The sequence below is a fragment of the Sinocyclocheilus rhinocerous genome, unplaced genomic scaffold (genome assembly GCF_001515625.1).
Source record: "Sinocyclocheilus rhinocerous isolate Xijiao unplaced genomic scaffold, SAMN03320098_v1.1 scaffold468, whole genome shotgun sequence".
NCBI classification, from domain to species: Eukaryota; Metazoa; Chordata; class Actinopteri; order Cypriniformes; family Cyprinidae; genus Sinocyclocheilus; species Sinocyclocheilus rhinocerous.
The window spans coordinates 453807-465827 of record NW_015635305.1 but is presented as its reverse complement, the minus strand read 5'-3'; the positions used below and the strand labels follow the sequence as shown (position 1 = coordinate 465827).

Below are 12021 nucleotides of genomic sequence, written 5' to 3'. Positions count from 1 at the left end.
AATTGGTGCCAAAGGTGCTTCAACAAAGTATTGAGCAAAGGCTGTGAATACTTAAGTACATGTGATAGTTTTCTGGCACTTTTTTTTTTTTTTTTTTTTTATATAAATAAACAACCGACAAAAACATCTTCAATTAATGCTTGCCAAAGATCACGCAGCGATAGATACACACACATATGTGCTTGGAAAGGATGAGACCTCTTGGCTCTTGCTTAGTCACGTTTCCTGATAGCTTTACAGCTCAGGAGGGATGGATAGAGAGAGAGAGGGGGAGGAAAAGCGAGATAGCGGAGGCAAACGGTGGGCTGCTTTTTTTTTTCCCACTGCGACAGGATCTGTCACAGCACCAGATTCTGTCTGTATCAGCAGTTCGTGCTCCACCCAACTCGACTCTCAGTCTCGGCATGAGGATAGTAGCCCTCCAGGAAACAAGGCAGAGAGCTTCCAGGAAAAGACATTCCAGCTGAAGAATAATATCCATAGGGCAAAGTTGTCTTTTATTGCTAGTCTGAAACCAGTTTATACTTGATTTATCAGGTGTAGGGCACTGGACTTGGATCAGCACACAGGGCAGACACTATACAACGTGTCCACATTTTTTTTTTTTGACCTTAAGATGTGACAAACCATCGAATGCTCTGTATTTTTGCTTCTCCATTTTTAAGATAGATCATTTTGAATAATTGTATTTGGCTGTTCTAATCATTTAACAATTCTTCTTCTTTATTTCTGTAGGTCCTCGTTGCTGAACAGGACATAAATCCTGTAAGGAGCTCAAAATCAAGTGAACCTTCTGACAAGCAAGCTGTGTCCCCCTTTTGCCCCCTCCAAAAGTGAGAAGTATCCCTGTTTTTCAAGGGAGATGACAATCCATGTTTTGCTGAACGGTGCATTTTTATGTTGGAAAGAGCAGCATCTTTTTACAAGGCCCTTCTCTTTCTGTCTTTCATACTGGATATTTCAGGCTTTCTCTTTTGTACCTCCCCCCCCCTCTTTAAAGCATGATTTGAGCAGAAGGAAAAATGACATGTCCCTTGTCTACAAACCAATTCCAGTCTATGCTGTTGTTCTTCTCAGTTGACTGTAAGAGTTTGCCGCTGGTTGGTAAACTCAATTGGAACAGGTTGGGGAAAAGGGAAAAAAAAAAAAAAAAAAAAAGATTATAAACCAGCATTATGTGTACTGGGTTCCAGTACTGTGTATTTTTATTGTACCTGAAGCATTAATTTAAGTATCGATTTATGATGTCACTATTTTTTGATATTGTGTTTGTCAGTTTTTTATGCATATGAGATGTGAGTAATGCATTGCTTTAACCTCTGTGAGTGACCATTGATGTGTGCGTGATAAACCCGCTGAGGGCTGCCGAATGCACTGGATGCTTCTGTGAATAAAGATGTCAATTCCTTTCTCGTGTACACTCTTTTGTGATAATTCTGCAGCATTAATAAGCTCCCCCATCTCTTTTTTTATTATTGTCAAGGCTTCGCTGTAGACGTATGTTGACTGTTGATGGAAAGACAGTGTTCGTTTGTCAGTGTTACAGTTGGGTGATATTTTCAGAAGTACAGCTCACTGTGATAACTGCACACACTCTTGGCCGCAGCAGAGGAGAATGGTGTTATGTCGCTCTCTGGTGGTGAAGTGGAAAATGACATATGGGCTAGGGGACCGTGTTGTACTTATCAGGGAGGAGTTGATTACATGAAGGCCCTTCATACCTGTGGTAGTTGGGATTTGAGTCAATTTGTATGATGTATTACATTTTATTACTGTTATTTTGTTAATATTTTCTATTTTCCTTTGATTTTATTTATTGGCCTCAAAAATATCTGTAGTTGTCCTGTTTTTGTCTGCTTTGTTTTAAAGATATTTACAGGCTTTATTATATTCTATGTTATTTTGTACTAGATACATGTTTTATAGTAATCAGATATTGCCCTATGTAATATTTTATAATGTTTATAAAAGTTTGTATTAGGAAAAACTAATATTTGAAGGTACTAGCACATGTGAAGTTAATGTCAGTCAGTCCCTTTTTTCTTATTGGAAACTCCACAAATACATACTCTTTCTTTTTTTTTTTCTCGGTGTAAATATCATGTCTTTTTCTCCACTCTGTATATTGCTATGTATTTTGATCGTTCGGGCAGAACCTCATGAATAGTGGTATGGAGTGAACAAGAAAAAGAGGAATTAAAGAATGCCTATGAAATGAAGCTATTTGAGACTTATTGTGTTTTTGTGTCTTTGTGTGTCAATTCAATATGCAGAATATTCATATTAAAAAGATTTGCTAAGTGAATAATATTCTGAGGAGATTATTTCTAGGTATAGTATGTACTGAAGGTTTTTTTTTATATATACCTCCTAATGATACACTACCGTTCAATAGTTTGGGGTCGGTATTATTATTTTTGAAAGAAGTCTGTTATGTTTACCAAGGCTGCACTTATTTGATGAAAAATAAAACCATAACATTTGGTTTTAATAATAATATTGTGTAATAATCAATAATATTGTAATAATAATATTACAACAACTATTATAGCCTAATATTATCACTTAAAACTTCTATTGTAATATATTCATATATTAATATATTCTTAAAAAATGTAATACGTTTATTCCAGTGATGACAAAGCTGAATTTTATGATTTTGTGCTCAATAAACTTTTTTTAAATATTATTAATATCACTGTGGAAAACAGTGTTGCTTACTAATTTTGCTAAAACTTTTACACATTTTTTAAAATTGAAAATAAAAAAGTGTAACAATGTAAAAGTCTTTACTGTCACCCTTGATCAATAGAACTTGAATATTTTTAATTTGATAGAATCCTGTTATATGCAATGAGTAAATATAAACAAACAAAAATAAATAAATGTTGTAGAGCAGGGGTCGGCAAGTAAGTTTGGCATCGGACCAAAAAAAAAATGTCCCCCTAGATGGCGGGCCAGAACATAATATACTATATATAGTCAAGGATAATTTAAGAAATTAATTGATGAAAAATGCAACTAGAATTGCCTGTGACAGACTGTTACAGTGTCTTTTGTAACTGGTAGTGAGCTGTTACTCTGTGTTAAATCCTGTAGTAGGACAGTCATTAACAAAAAGTCACACTTGTGTCGCGGTGTCCGGGTTTTACACTGGATAAATTAATAAAGCAGAGTAGTGACACGTAACCTGGCAAGTATCTTCATTCACCAACTTGCAACACAGACCGCCTTGCTAAAACACACATATGTGGGAGATGCGGAATGGATAAAAATAAGTCAAAAAATAAAAAAGGACTTGAATAAGCCCATTAATGGCATGTTTTATTTCCTCTTTCTATACTGTGAATAATAAATGTGTATCATTTTAAAGCCTAACTTATTGTAATAATTATTTGACGTAGCCTACTTTTACACAGCATTATTCCTTGGCATCCTCACGTAGGCTACTAAACTGCATTTTTTAAAATAGTTTTGCGTGCTGAAGGTTCGCTATTATGTCGTGTGCAGAGTGCTAGCTGGTGAGAGAAAATGGCACTATCATAGAGTCTAAAGAGGAAAGTTGACAGCGAAAATAGGGCATACAAAGAAGAATGGAAAGACAGCTGTGCGTTCATCCTACTTAGTTTTGTGAATGCAAACAAAGCCCGTGTGTCTCATCTGCAACGAAGTTGTCGCTGTTTGCAAAGAATTTATGACTCTATGAACTTTTCAAATTAAAAGCTCTCAATTAATCTCAAAATAAAACATTACTGCAAAAACGTTGTCGTACTTTTATTTTGAAGGCAACATCGCTAAAGACGAAGTGAATTTGAGTAACTGTTGCTGTCATGGCAGATCTATTTCAGAACCAGTCGCTAAATAATTTGGCTGCGGGCGCGGGCCAGATATTATTGCTGGCGGGCCAGTTTTGGCCGCCTGTTGCCGACCACTCTTCATGATAGGCGTTGTGTAGTCTGTAAAGTTCAGCTCATCAGACAGTCCTCCAAAGATCCTGACTCACCTGGGTGGTGGTATTGTTGAGGAGTTCAGATGAACAGTGATGAACAGTGGTGCTGTAATGAGTTTTTTGGCTAGGTTGAGCTGGAAATGTTAATTTAGCCAGCCTGAGATTTGTACAGGGATTAGGTCCATGTAAGATCAGCAGACTGGAGTGAGCTGGGAGTCATAGAGCGCAAGAATGATGGCACCAAGTGATGTATTTTGAGAAGAGGAGGGCGCAGCAAAAATGTCAGAACAAGCCATTTTCTGAAAGTTGTTGATTTAAAACGAGGAAAGTCAGTGATCTGTCACCAATTTATATTGTATATGCAGATTTATGTAGCATACGCAATGTATTGATATAAATTATAATAACTGTAATGACAATGTTTGAAAACAATGTTAAAAAAGCCATGATGTACATGATGTAGGCTACTGTACACATTCAACGTAATGCAGGAGAAGAGAAATGGGCCTCTGTCTCCATCTACTGGTCAACTATCAAACCATCAGATTTCTAAGACAATTTTATATTTATTCAGTAGGGTCAGTAAAGCTCTTGCAAGTGGACATGTGATGGTTTGAAAAAATATATATGGAATTTTGTAATATAATTTTGTGACAGAAATATCTATTTGTAATAGGCTATGTATTATTCAATGTATCTGTGTTTACATGTATAAAATGTAGGAATATATAAAACAAAAACTCGTTTGAATTTATTTTTTAAGTTTATAGTATTCAATTAATATTTGCTGAAAACGTGACGCACAGTTCATATTAATGACAGCTTTGAATGATGTATTAGTCATTTCAGTTGCCACAGGCTTCAGCTTCTCTGATGTAAGTCACTGCCTCTGATTCACGTAAATGCAATTAAATCAATTCAACTGACTCTGGGATTGCTGTAATAGTCTAGCACTGTGAACTCTCTCTCGTTCTATCTCTCTCGCTCTCTCTCTCTCAATTTTTTTTTTTTTTGAGAGATCAATAAAATATCCTGCTGTCATGAAGACTGCTAAAGGGACTGAGTGTAGTTATTGTGGAGAAATGACACATGCTGCCAGTATATGTAGCCTGTGTGTGTGTGTGTGTGTGTGGTGGTTGGGGGGGTTTCTAACGGTGCCGCTGACTGGGGCTGCAGCCTCAAACACACAACACTGTCTTTCAGCCATCGAAGAAGAGTTCCTGTACACGAAAACGGTAGGTTTTTCCTGTCATTTAAAACCATTCAGAAACTTTATGCCTCTCCGTGGCGTTTAGTTAAAAGATAAAACGGAGGAACAGGTGTAACGTCTGTATGTCTTATGCAAGAGCGCCATAGGCTTATAAACTGCAGTCCAGTACCATTTCAAGTACGAGTTTTAAATTATTGAAGTTTTTGTCATTCATGCATTGTTAGAAAAAAACTTTATAAATGTATTGATTTATAGGCTAAGTTTATTTGTAATTCTATGTATTTGTGTTTAGCATATAGCAAGTGAATTACCTTGAATATGTATTTCCTGCTGTAAACATCCTGTCTAAATTAAATAACACAAATCTCTCATGGATGTAAGTACATAAAGATAATCAGATATCCTGTGAATTCAACATCCAGATTAGATGCAAACAAAATAACAGTCTTACTGAGTTGCATACTGTGTTTAACAAAGTTTCTGTATGGAGATGTAGGGATGTGTATGAGGTCTGCTCAAAGCTCTTGTACTGTAAATACTGTGATTGTGCTCAAACATTTTTCTCTGTGGTGGGAGTGTCCAGTGTCCATTGTGCATTTGTAACCCAGAGCGAATTACGAAACATCTTATTTCATTTTTCCATCAATGAAGGGCAGCAAAGAATGACATCACCAGATAGTCCAGGAAAGAGCATACTGCACACTCACTCGCTGGTGCCATCCGGTATTACTGTGCCTCTAAATTATTGATTAGGTCTAAATCACTGGGGCCAACAGATCTCTGGTAAAACGCACGCTCTCTCTTTTTATCTGAGGTATGGACGATCATTCTGTGTCTTGTGCCACTGTCTAAGCCCCTCATAATGAGATACATGACAGGTAGATGAAAGGCTTGGGAGGATCCCCTAACCTTTACCATCAAAGTTGTGTTCTGCCGGGGACAAATGCCAGCATCAAATCTGACAACAAAAGATCAGCACACACCCAGAAAACCAGCAGCATTATCTATATTATTTATCAAGAAATCCGTGTTGAGACAGGGACTAAATGGCAATAGGTTCAATATTAAAATGAACACACCATGTGCAATCACACACATATTTAATCCTCAAGCTCTGGTTGTCCTTGTGATCTTCTGGATGTATGGGTAAAAATGAATAAATAACAAATTAAAAAGAACTCAAATGTTTTACTAAATTCACTTGACCTAATGAAAACACAGTAGGCAAATATTACTAAATCTATTACTAAAGTAGATCACTTCAAAAATTAAAAAAATTATTGGATTTTATTGCAATGATATAGACCTATTGTTTTATATATGGGACATAAGTAATATAAGTTAAGCAATAATAAGTACGTTCTAATTTTGTTTATAATCACTTCTTATAAGACTAGGAAAAGTATCAGCCTGGTATGTCAATGTTAAATAAATTTTTCAAGCCATTAAATTGGCATCAAAAGAAAAATAAAGGTTAAGACTAAAATATTAAATATTTTATAATTGTTAATCATATTAGACTAGAATCATTTTAATTATATTGTGTGATGCCATTCCACAGCAAATTGAACTTGATCATCTTTTATTGTAGAATAAAAGTGCCAAAATGGGAAATGGATCGATGAAGCTGAACCCTCTTAAGCAGGTCAGTGGCTCCGCCAAATCCAAAAACAATGGAGAATCAAGCTCGGTTTCTCAAGTTCTCAGAGTTAGAGTGGAAGAATTGGAGAATCAACTAAAGAAGAAGGATGAAGAATTGAATGCCAAAGAGCTTCAGATCAAACATTTAGAGGAGCAGCTGGCCCAGCAGAGACAGACCATCTCAGAGATCTCTGACACTTTGAGGAACAAGTGTCTACAGCTCAGCAAGCTCCAGGATGCACTGAAGAATCAAGGGGAGTTAGGTCTTCTGCCATCACCTGTCAAAGAAAGGGTCAGTCAGTGTCTCACTGGCCTGCTCAGAGATACCCTCAACAGGAGGAAAGGAGCAAAAGCTGGAGTTTCTGCCGAACCTTCATCTAGAACATATGATTCCAGCGGTATACCAAAGTTCTACTTTGAGAGTGCACGAGTCTGGAAAGAACAAAGGTGAGAGATCTGATTCATGTTCTGCTTTTGATCACAAAGGCAATTCCTTACTATGTTTGATTGACAGTTGTGGTCATGGTAGTTGTTGGGTTGTGTATATTTAAGCAAAAGGAGAAGAGAAGAGAGGATAGCTGTGATTTGATATTATATTATATTATAATGTCTGCAATATGTGATGAATTAATACTGAATAACTTTTTAGATACAGCATTGCAGGTTATTGTGTATATTTTGCTCGGCCAACAAAATACTTCTAAGCGAAGTCAAAGCAGAATTTGTTGCATTAATTGTTTTTAAAAGAATCGGTTGAATTAAATGTGTTCTTGCCTAACTGGCAGATTTGTGTGAATTAGGGATTGATTAACTATTGGTTAAAATCATGAGTAAATGTGCTTTATGTTTGTGAACTCTAAGGCTTCAGGTTACCTTAAAAGGTCATGTAATGTGTACGTGCTATATACTGTATGCTTGTGTATTTGAACAGGAATATTCATTATTGTATCAAGCATCCTCAAAGAGCTAAAATAGATGTGCCATTTTTTTATGTTGGTAATTAGTCAGTGTTTTTCATATGCTAAGCTTCTGGGAGACCATGTGCGTAGATGCTCATTATGTCACGAGACTTAAATTGGTCTAATCTGCCTGCAAAACACCATGCTGAGATTCATTATCTTGTCTCTATTCTAACACTTAAAATGAAACAACTGGTGCGCTTCATAGCGTGAACTGTCCAATTAGTCCGTCTTAAATAATATGAATAACGTGACGGTCAAAGAATAACAACATTACCGCTATCACAGTTTCAAGCTAAACAGTATTCTTTTGTACATTTCATTTTTCTTTGTTCATCTTCTAACAAATGTGTTTCTAACAGTATAAAGAAGCTCCTCACAGATGCTTTGAATAAGAACCAGTATCTGAGAAGACTTGAAGTGCAACAGGTCAAAGACATGGTGGAATGCATGTATGAGAGGACGTACCATCAGGGAGAATACGTCATTAAACAAGGAGAGCCGGGAAACCACCTGTTTGTGCTTGCAGGTACAAATTGAGTAAATGATTGTATTAATCCATTATAATCGTTCCTGTGGCTCAGTGGTAGAGCATTGTGTTAGCAGCGTAAAAGGTCGTGGGTTCAATTCCCAGGGAACACACATACTGGTAAAAAATATATAGCCTGAATGCACTGTAAGTTGCTTTGGATAAAAGCGTCTGCTAAATGCATAAATTAACAAATTATTAAATTATAATCACTGACTAGGCATTAATATAAAGATAATACTGTATGAGGAACCCTTTTAAGCCAGTTTTAGTCATTAGCTACCACTATTCAATATAAATCACAACTGTTTTCTCTTTATGAATAGGACAAACCAAAGTGAATTAAGGTGCAAAAAACACAAATTGTGTTTAAGTACTGTTTTCTCTTACAGATGGCAAACTAGATGTCTATCAGCACAACAAGCTGCTCACATCGATAGCAGTCTGGACCACATTTGGTGAATTAGCCATCTTGTACAATTGCACCAGGACTGCCTCGGTCAAAGGTGAAGTATTTCCTTTGGGCTCCATTCTGTTTCTCTCAATGAGCTGTTTCTGACAAATATGTTACATAATTGGTTAACCGAGAATTCAAATTGTCCTTGCATGGCAGCTCGGTGGGTTTATTTCATGCTGTGACCATGGATTGGCCTCATGTAGCCACAGGCTATCAAATAAACACCAGCGAGAACTAAAACAACATTGTGTTGTCTTGTAGTCTTAATCTTATTGGTTTGGCAGTAATTTTGTTTGTTTGTTTGTTCGCGTGGCCGGATGTCAAATGCCTGTTCATAAATATCTTTTATTCCCACTCCTAAAAAAACACAGATGTGTGGTAAAACATGATTTTTACCAGTAATGTTAAAATATAAGTCATTATATTTCAGTGGTTAATTCTTAATGTGACCGTTAAGAGTAGTTGATACTCAAAATCTATTAAGACGTTTTCTTCCTCTACGATAAAATTTAATCACTTCCTAATGACCCTACTGGAAGCAGCTGTTGTTTCTTGGTTACTGAACCACTGAAGTTTAAATGGACGCCACTCAGCGAGGAACGAGGAAGCTTCTTGTATTTCCCTTACCTGCGGTTTTGTTATGATCGCAGCTGCCAGCAATGTGAAGACATGGGCCCTCGATCGAGAAGTCTTTCACAACATCATGCGGATGACTGCCGAGGCTCGACACGAGCAATACCGCAACTTCCTGAGGAGGTAATCCAAACTGCTTATCCCTCCCGCTGTTTACTGTGGTGTCCTACCACATAATGTGTAGCCAAGCATTAGCTGGACCAGAAAACACCAAAGAGTGTTTTTTGCAAGAAACGTTGTGGAGATCAAACAACGCTAGGATATTTTTGGGTGGCATTAGCCATGCTATTGATAATGAAAGTCACTGGTTGAAGTGACCTCTGTGACCTTGCTTATATAATTATCAGTTTAAATAGCAAACATGAAAGGAGGAAAATGCAATAATTCAATTTGAGGGCTCTTGAAGACATTCTAATAAGAAAAGATTGAGAGATCTTATCTTATATAATCTTATATAAGATTAAATAAACACAAATGTTCTCCATAACCATCACTTCATTCCGAGTCGAAGGGGAAGTCTTAAATTGCTTGTATTAGTTTAGCCATATGACAGACATAGATCAAAATAAAAAAATATATATATAAATAAACCAATGCATTTTATAACAGATGAACACTGGACTGATTTAATGTTGAGTTAAATGCATAATAGACAAAAATGGCAAAAGTTATATTTAGAAAATCAAATGATCTTGCAACTGTTCTAACATTTTATTTTATTTTATTTATTAATTGATTTTTTAGTGTTTCACTTCTTGCCAGTCTACCTGGGGACAAGCTAACTAAGATTGTGGACTGCTTAGAGGTGGTAAGTAAAACTTTTTAGCATTAAAAATAATAAAAAAGAAAAATAACCAGTACTCTCAGATCCAATATATCCATCTGTAGTAAATACTTGTTTTCAAATGTCTAGATCCAAAGGGACAAAACATTGTTGATATTACATCTTTCTTCACTCTGGCCCAGTATATTGTTACCATACTTATTTGACTAAGGCTGAGCGAAGTGTTCACTCCAAGTGAGGGGACGAGTGATTTGTTAAAGATGTTTGTAGCAGCCCGTACAGGCTGCTGACTGGTTTATTCCATTTCACCATGAGGGGCCAAAGTGAGTTTTTCTAAAAGAGTGTGGGCTTTGTCAACTCAATGTCAAATAAGTCTCCTCGTGTTCTTCCATGCTGAAAAAACATCAAGGACATTCTTCTCGATTGTCGGCCCCTGGGGTCGAATGGGAGAATGTCGTTATTCAATCACTCCGATGGAGTTGATTATATTCCCCTCTCTAGGGGTAAGGAAGCAATGCAACCCAATAGTGGCCCAGATGTTTTGGACTGAAACATGCAGATAATGTGGAACTCTATCATTAAACAGTGGGGAATGGAATGCAGACGGGACGCTAGGAGCAGACAAATGTTTTGAGACCCTCAGAGGAGTGTGGCATGCCTAGAGAGCTTCTCTAATGAAACAGCAGAGCTCTGTCAGAAAGACAGTTGGGGATGGAGATCACTTGAGAACATGGACCAGAGAAATGAATGCCTTGGAATGTCTCTGACGGACAATGTTCTAGAATGGTTAAATGATTACGTTTGGAACTCAGGTTTCAATGTCATTCGAATCATTCCATTCCACTGTAAATAGAACTTCATTTTTGCAAATCACTTGAAAGCATTCTTGGTCTCCTTTTGAATTGGAGGGATACCAGTTCATTGATCAGTTCAGTTATTCAGTTTAATGCAACAGTTATTGTTATTTATTATAAAGAAGTTGAACTGTTAGTGAAGTGTTACCTTAATGTCACCAATACAATTTCTAACTGCTAACTGCTAAAGTGAAAACACATTTTAGTAAGTTTGACAAGTACGTAAGCAGTAAATGTAGGAGGCATATCTACTTATATCACTGTAGAAGCAGACATGGCCGCCTTCCTGTTGTCTCCCTGGGGGGATCTCTCCGGGAATATGACAGCACTGGCTTGATGGTAAAATCAATAGCTAAATGAGTTTTGTCTTGTGTTTCCTGATCAGGAGTATTATAATAAAGGAGACTACATCATCCGGGAGGGAGAAGAAGGAAACACCTTTTACATAATTGCCAACGGAAAGGTAATTTGCAATATATTATCATCAATTTGGTTCTGTGCATTTATTGCATTAGTGTATTATGCTTAACACTGAATTGTTTCTCATTCCATGGGGTTGCTTAAAATGAAATACAAACACATTTAAGATGGAGGTTGATGTGCCTTTTCAGTATGATCATTATTGATTTCGTCCTTCCCAGAAACTTTTAGTAATAATATAGTGAATAGCCCTTTATCAAGCCCACTGAATACAACAGGTACATTTCTGAAGTATTTATTACTGCCCGGTATAGAGGTTATGCTATATACCACCAAAAAAAACAAAAACAAAAAGTGATTTAACCCACTCGAGGCACCATTTTTCCACTCCACTAACCCTCATGGACTTCACTGCAGATGCTGATCTGTGTCTGTGGGAGGTCGAACGCTTTCAGATAAATCAGTAATTCGACACTGAAGGGGTTAAGAGACAGGACTCTCCACTGGGAAGCAACAGGAACTGTTTAGCATGAGCTAGTCAGGCTTGGATCCCCTGTTGGTTTCTGATTCGCTGTTGCTCAAAAT

At 36.8% G+C, this 12021-nt stretch overlaps 2 protein-coding genes across 2 annotated transcripts in view; both read left to right on the top strand.

Moving 5' to 3' along the window:
- Positions 1–1407, top strand: part of LOC107746854 (ras-GEF domain-containing family member 1B-A-like) — a 68955-nt gene extending 67548 nt beyond the window's left edge. The window contains exon 15 of the mRNA XM_016561185.1: positions 736–1407. Within this exon, the coding sequence (XP_016416671.1) occupies positions 736–760 (25 nt within the window). The 3' untranslated portion in view covers positions 761–1407. The remainder of the gene's footprint in view (positions 1–735) is intronic.
- A 3711-nt stretch (positions 1408–5118) lies between these two features.
- The window catches only part of LOC107746786 (cGMP-dependent protein kinase 2-like), a 13157-nt gene continuing 6254 nt past the window's right edge, over positions 5119–12021 (top strand). The window contains exons 1-7 of the mRNA XM_016561076.1: positions 5119–5184; positions 6751–7247; positions 8122–8288; positions 8681–8794; positions 9396–9501; positions 10123–10186; positions 11402–11479. Coding sequence (XP_016416562.1) covers positions 6766–7247; positions 8122–8288; positions 8681–8794; positions 9396–9501; positions 10123–10186; positions 11402–11479 — 1011 coding nt within the window. The 5' untranslated portion in view covers positions 5119–5184; positions 6751–6765. The remainder of the gene's footprint in view (positions 5185–6750; positions 7248–8121; positions 8289–8680; positions 8795–9395; positions 9502–10122; positions 10187–11401; positions 11480–12021) is intronic.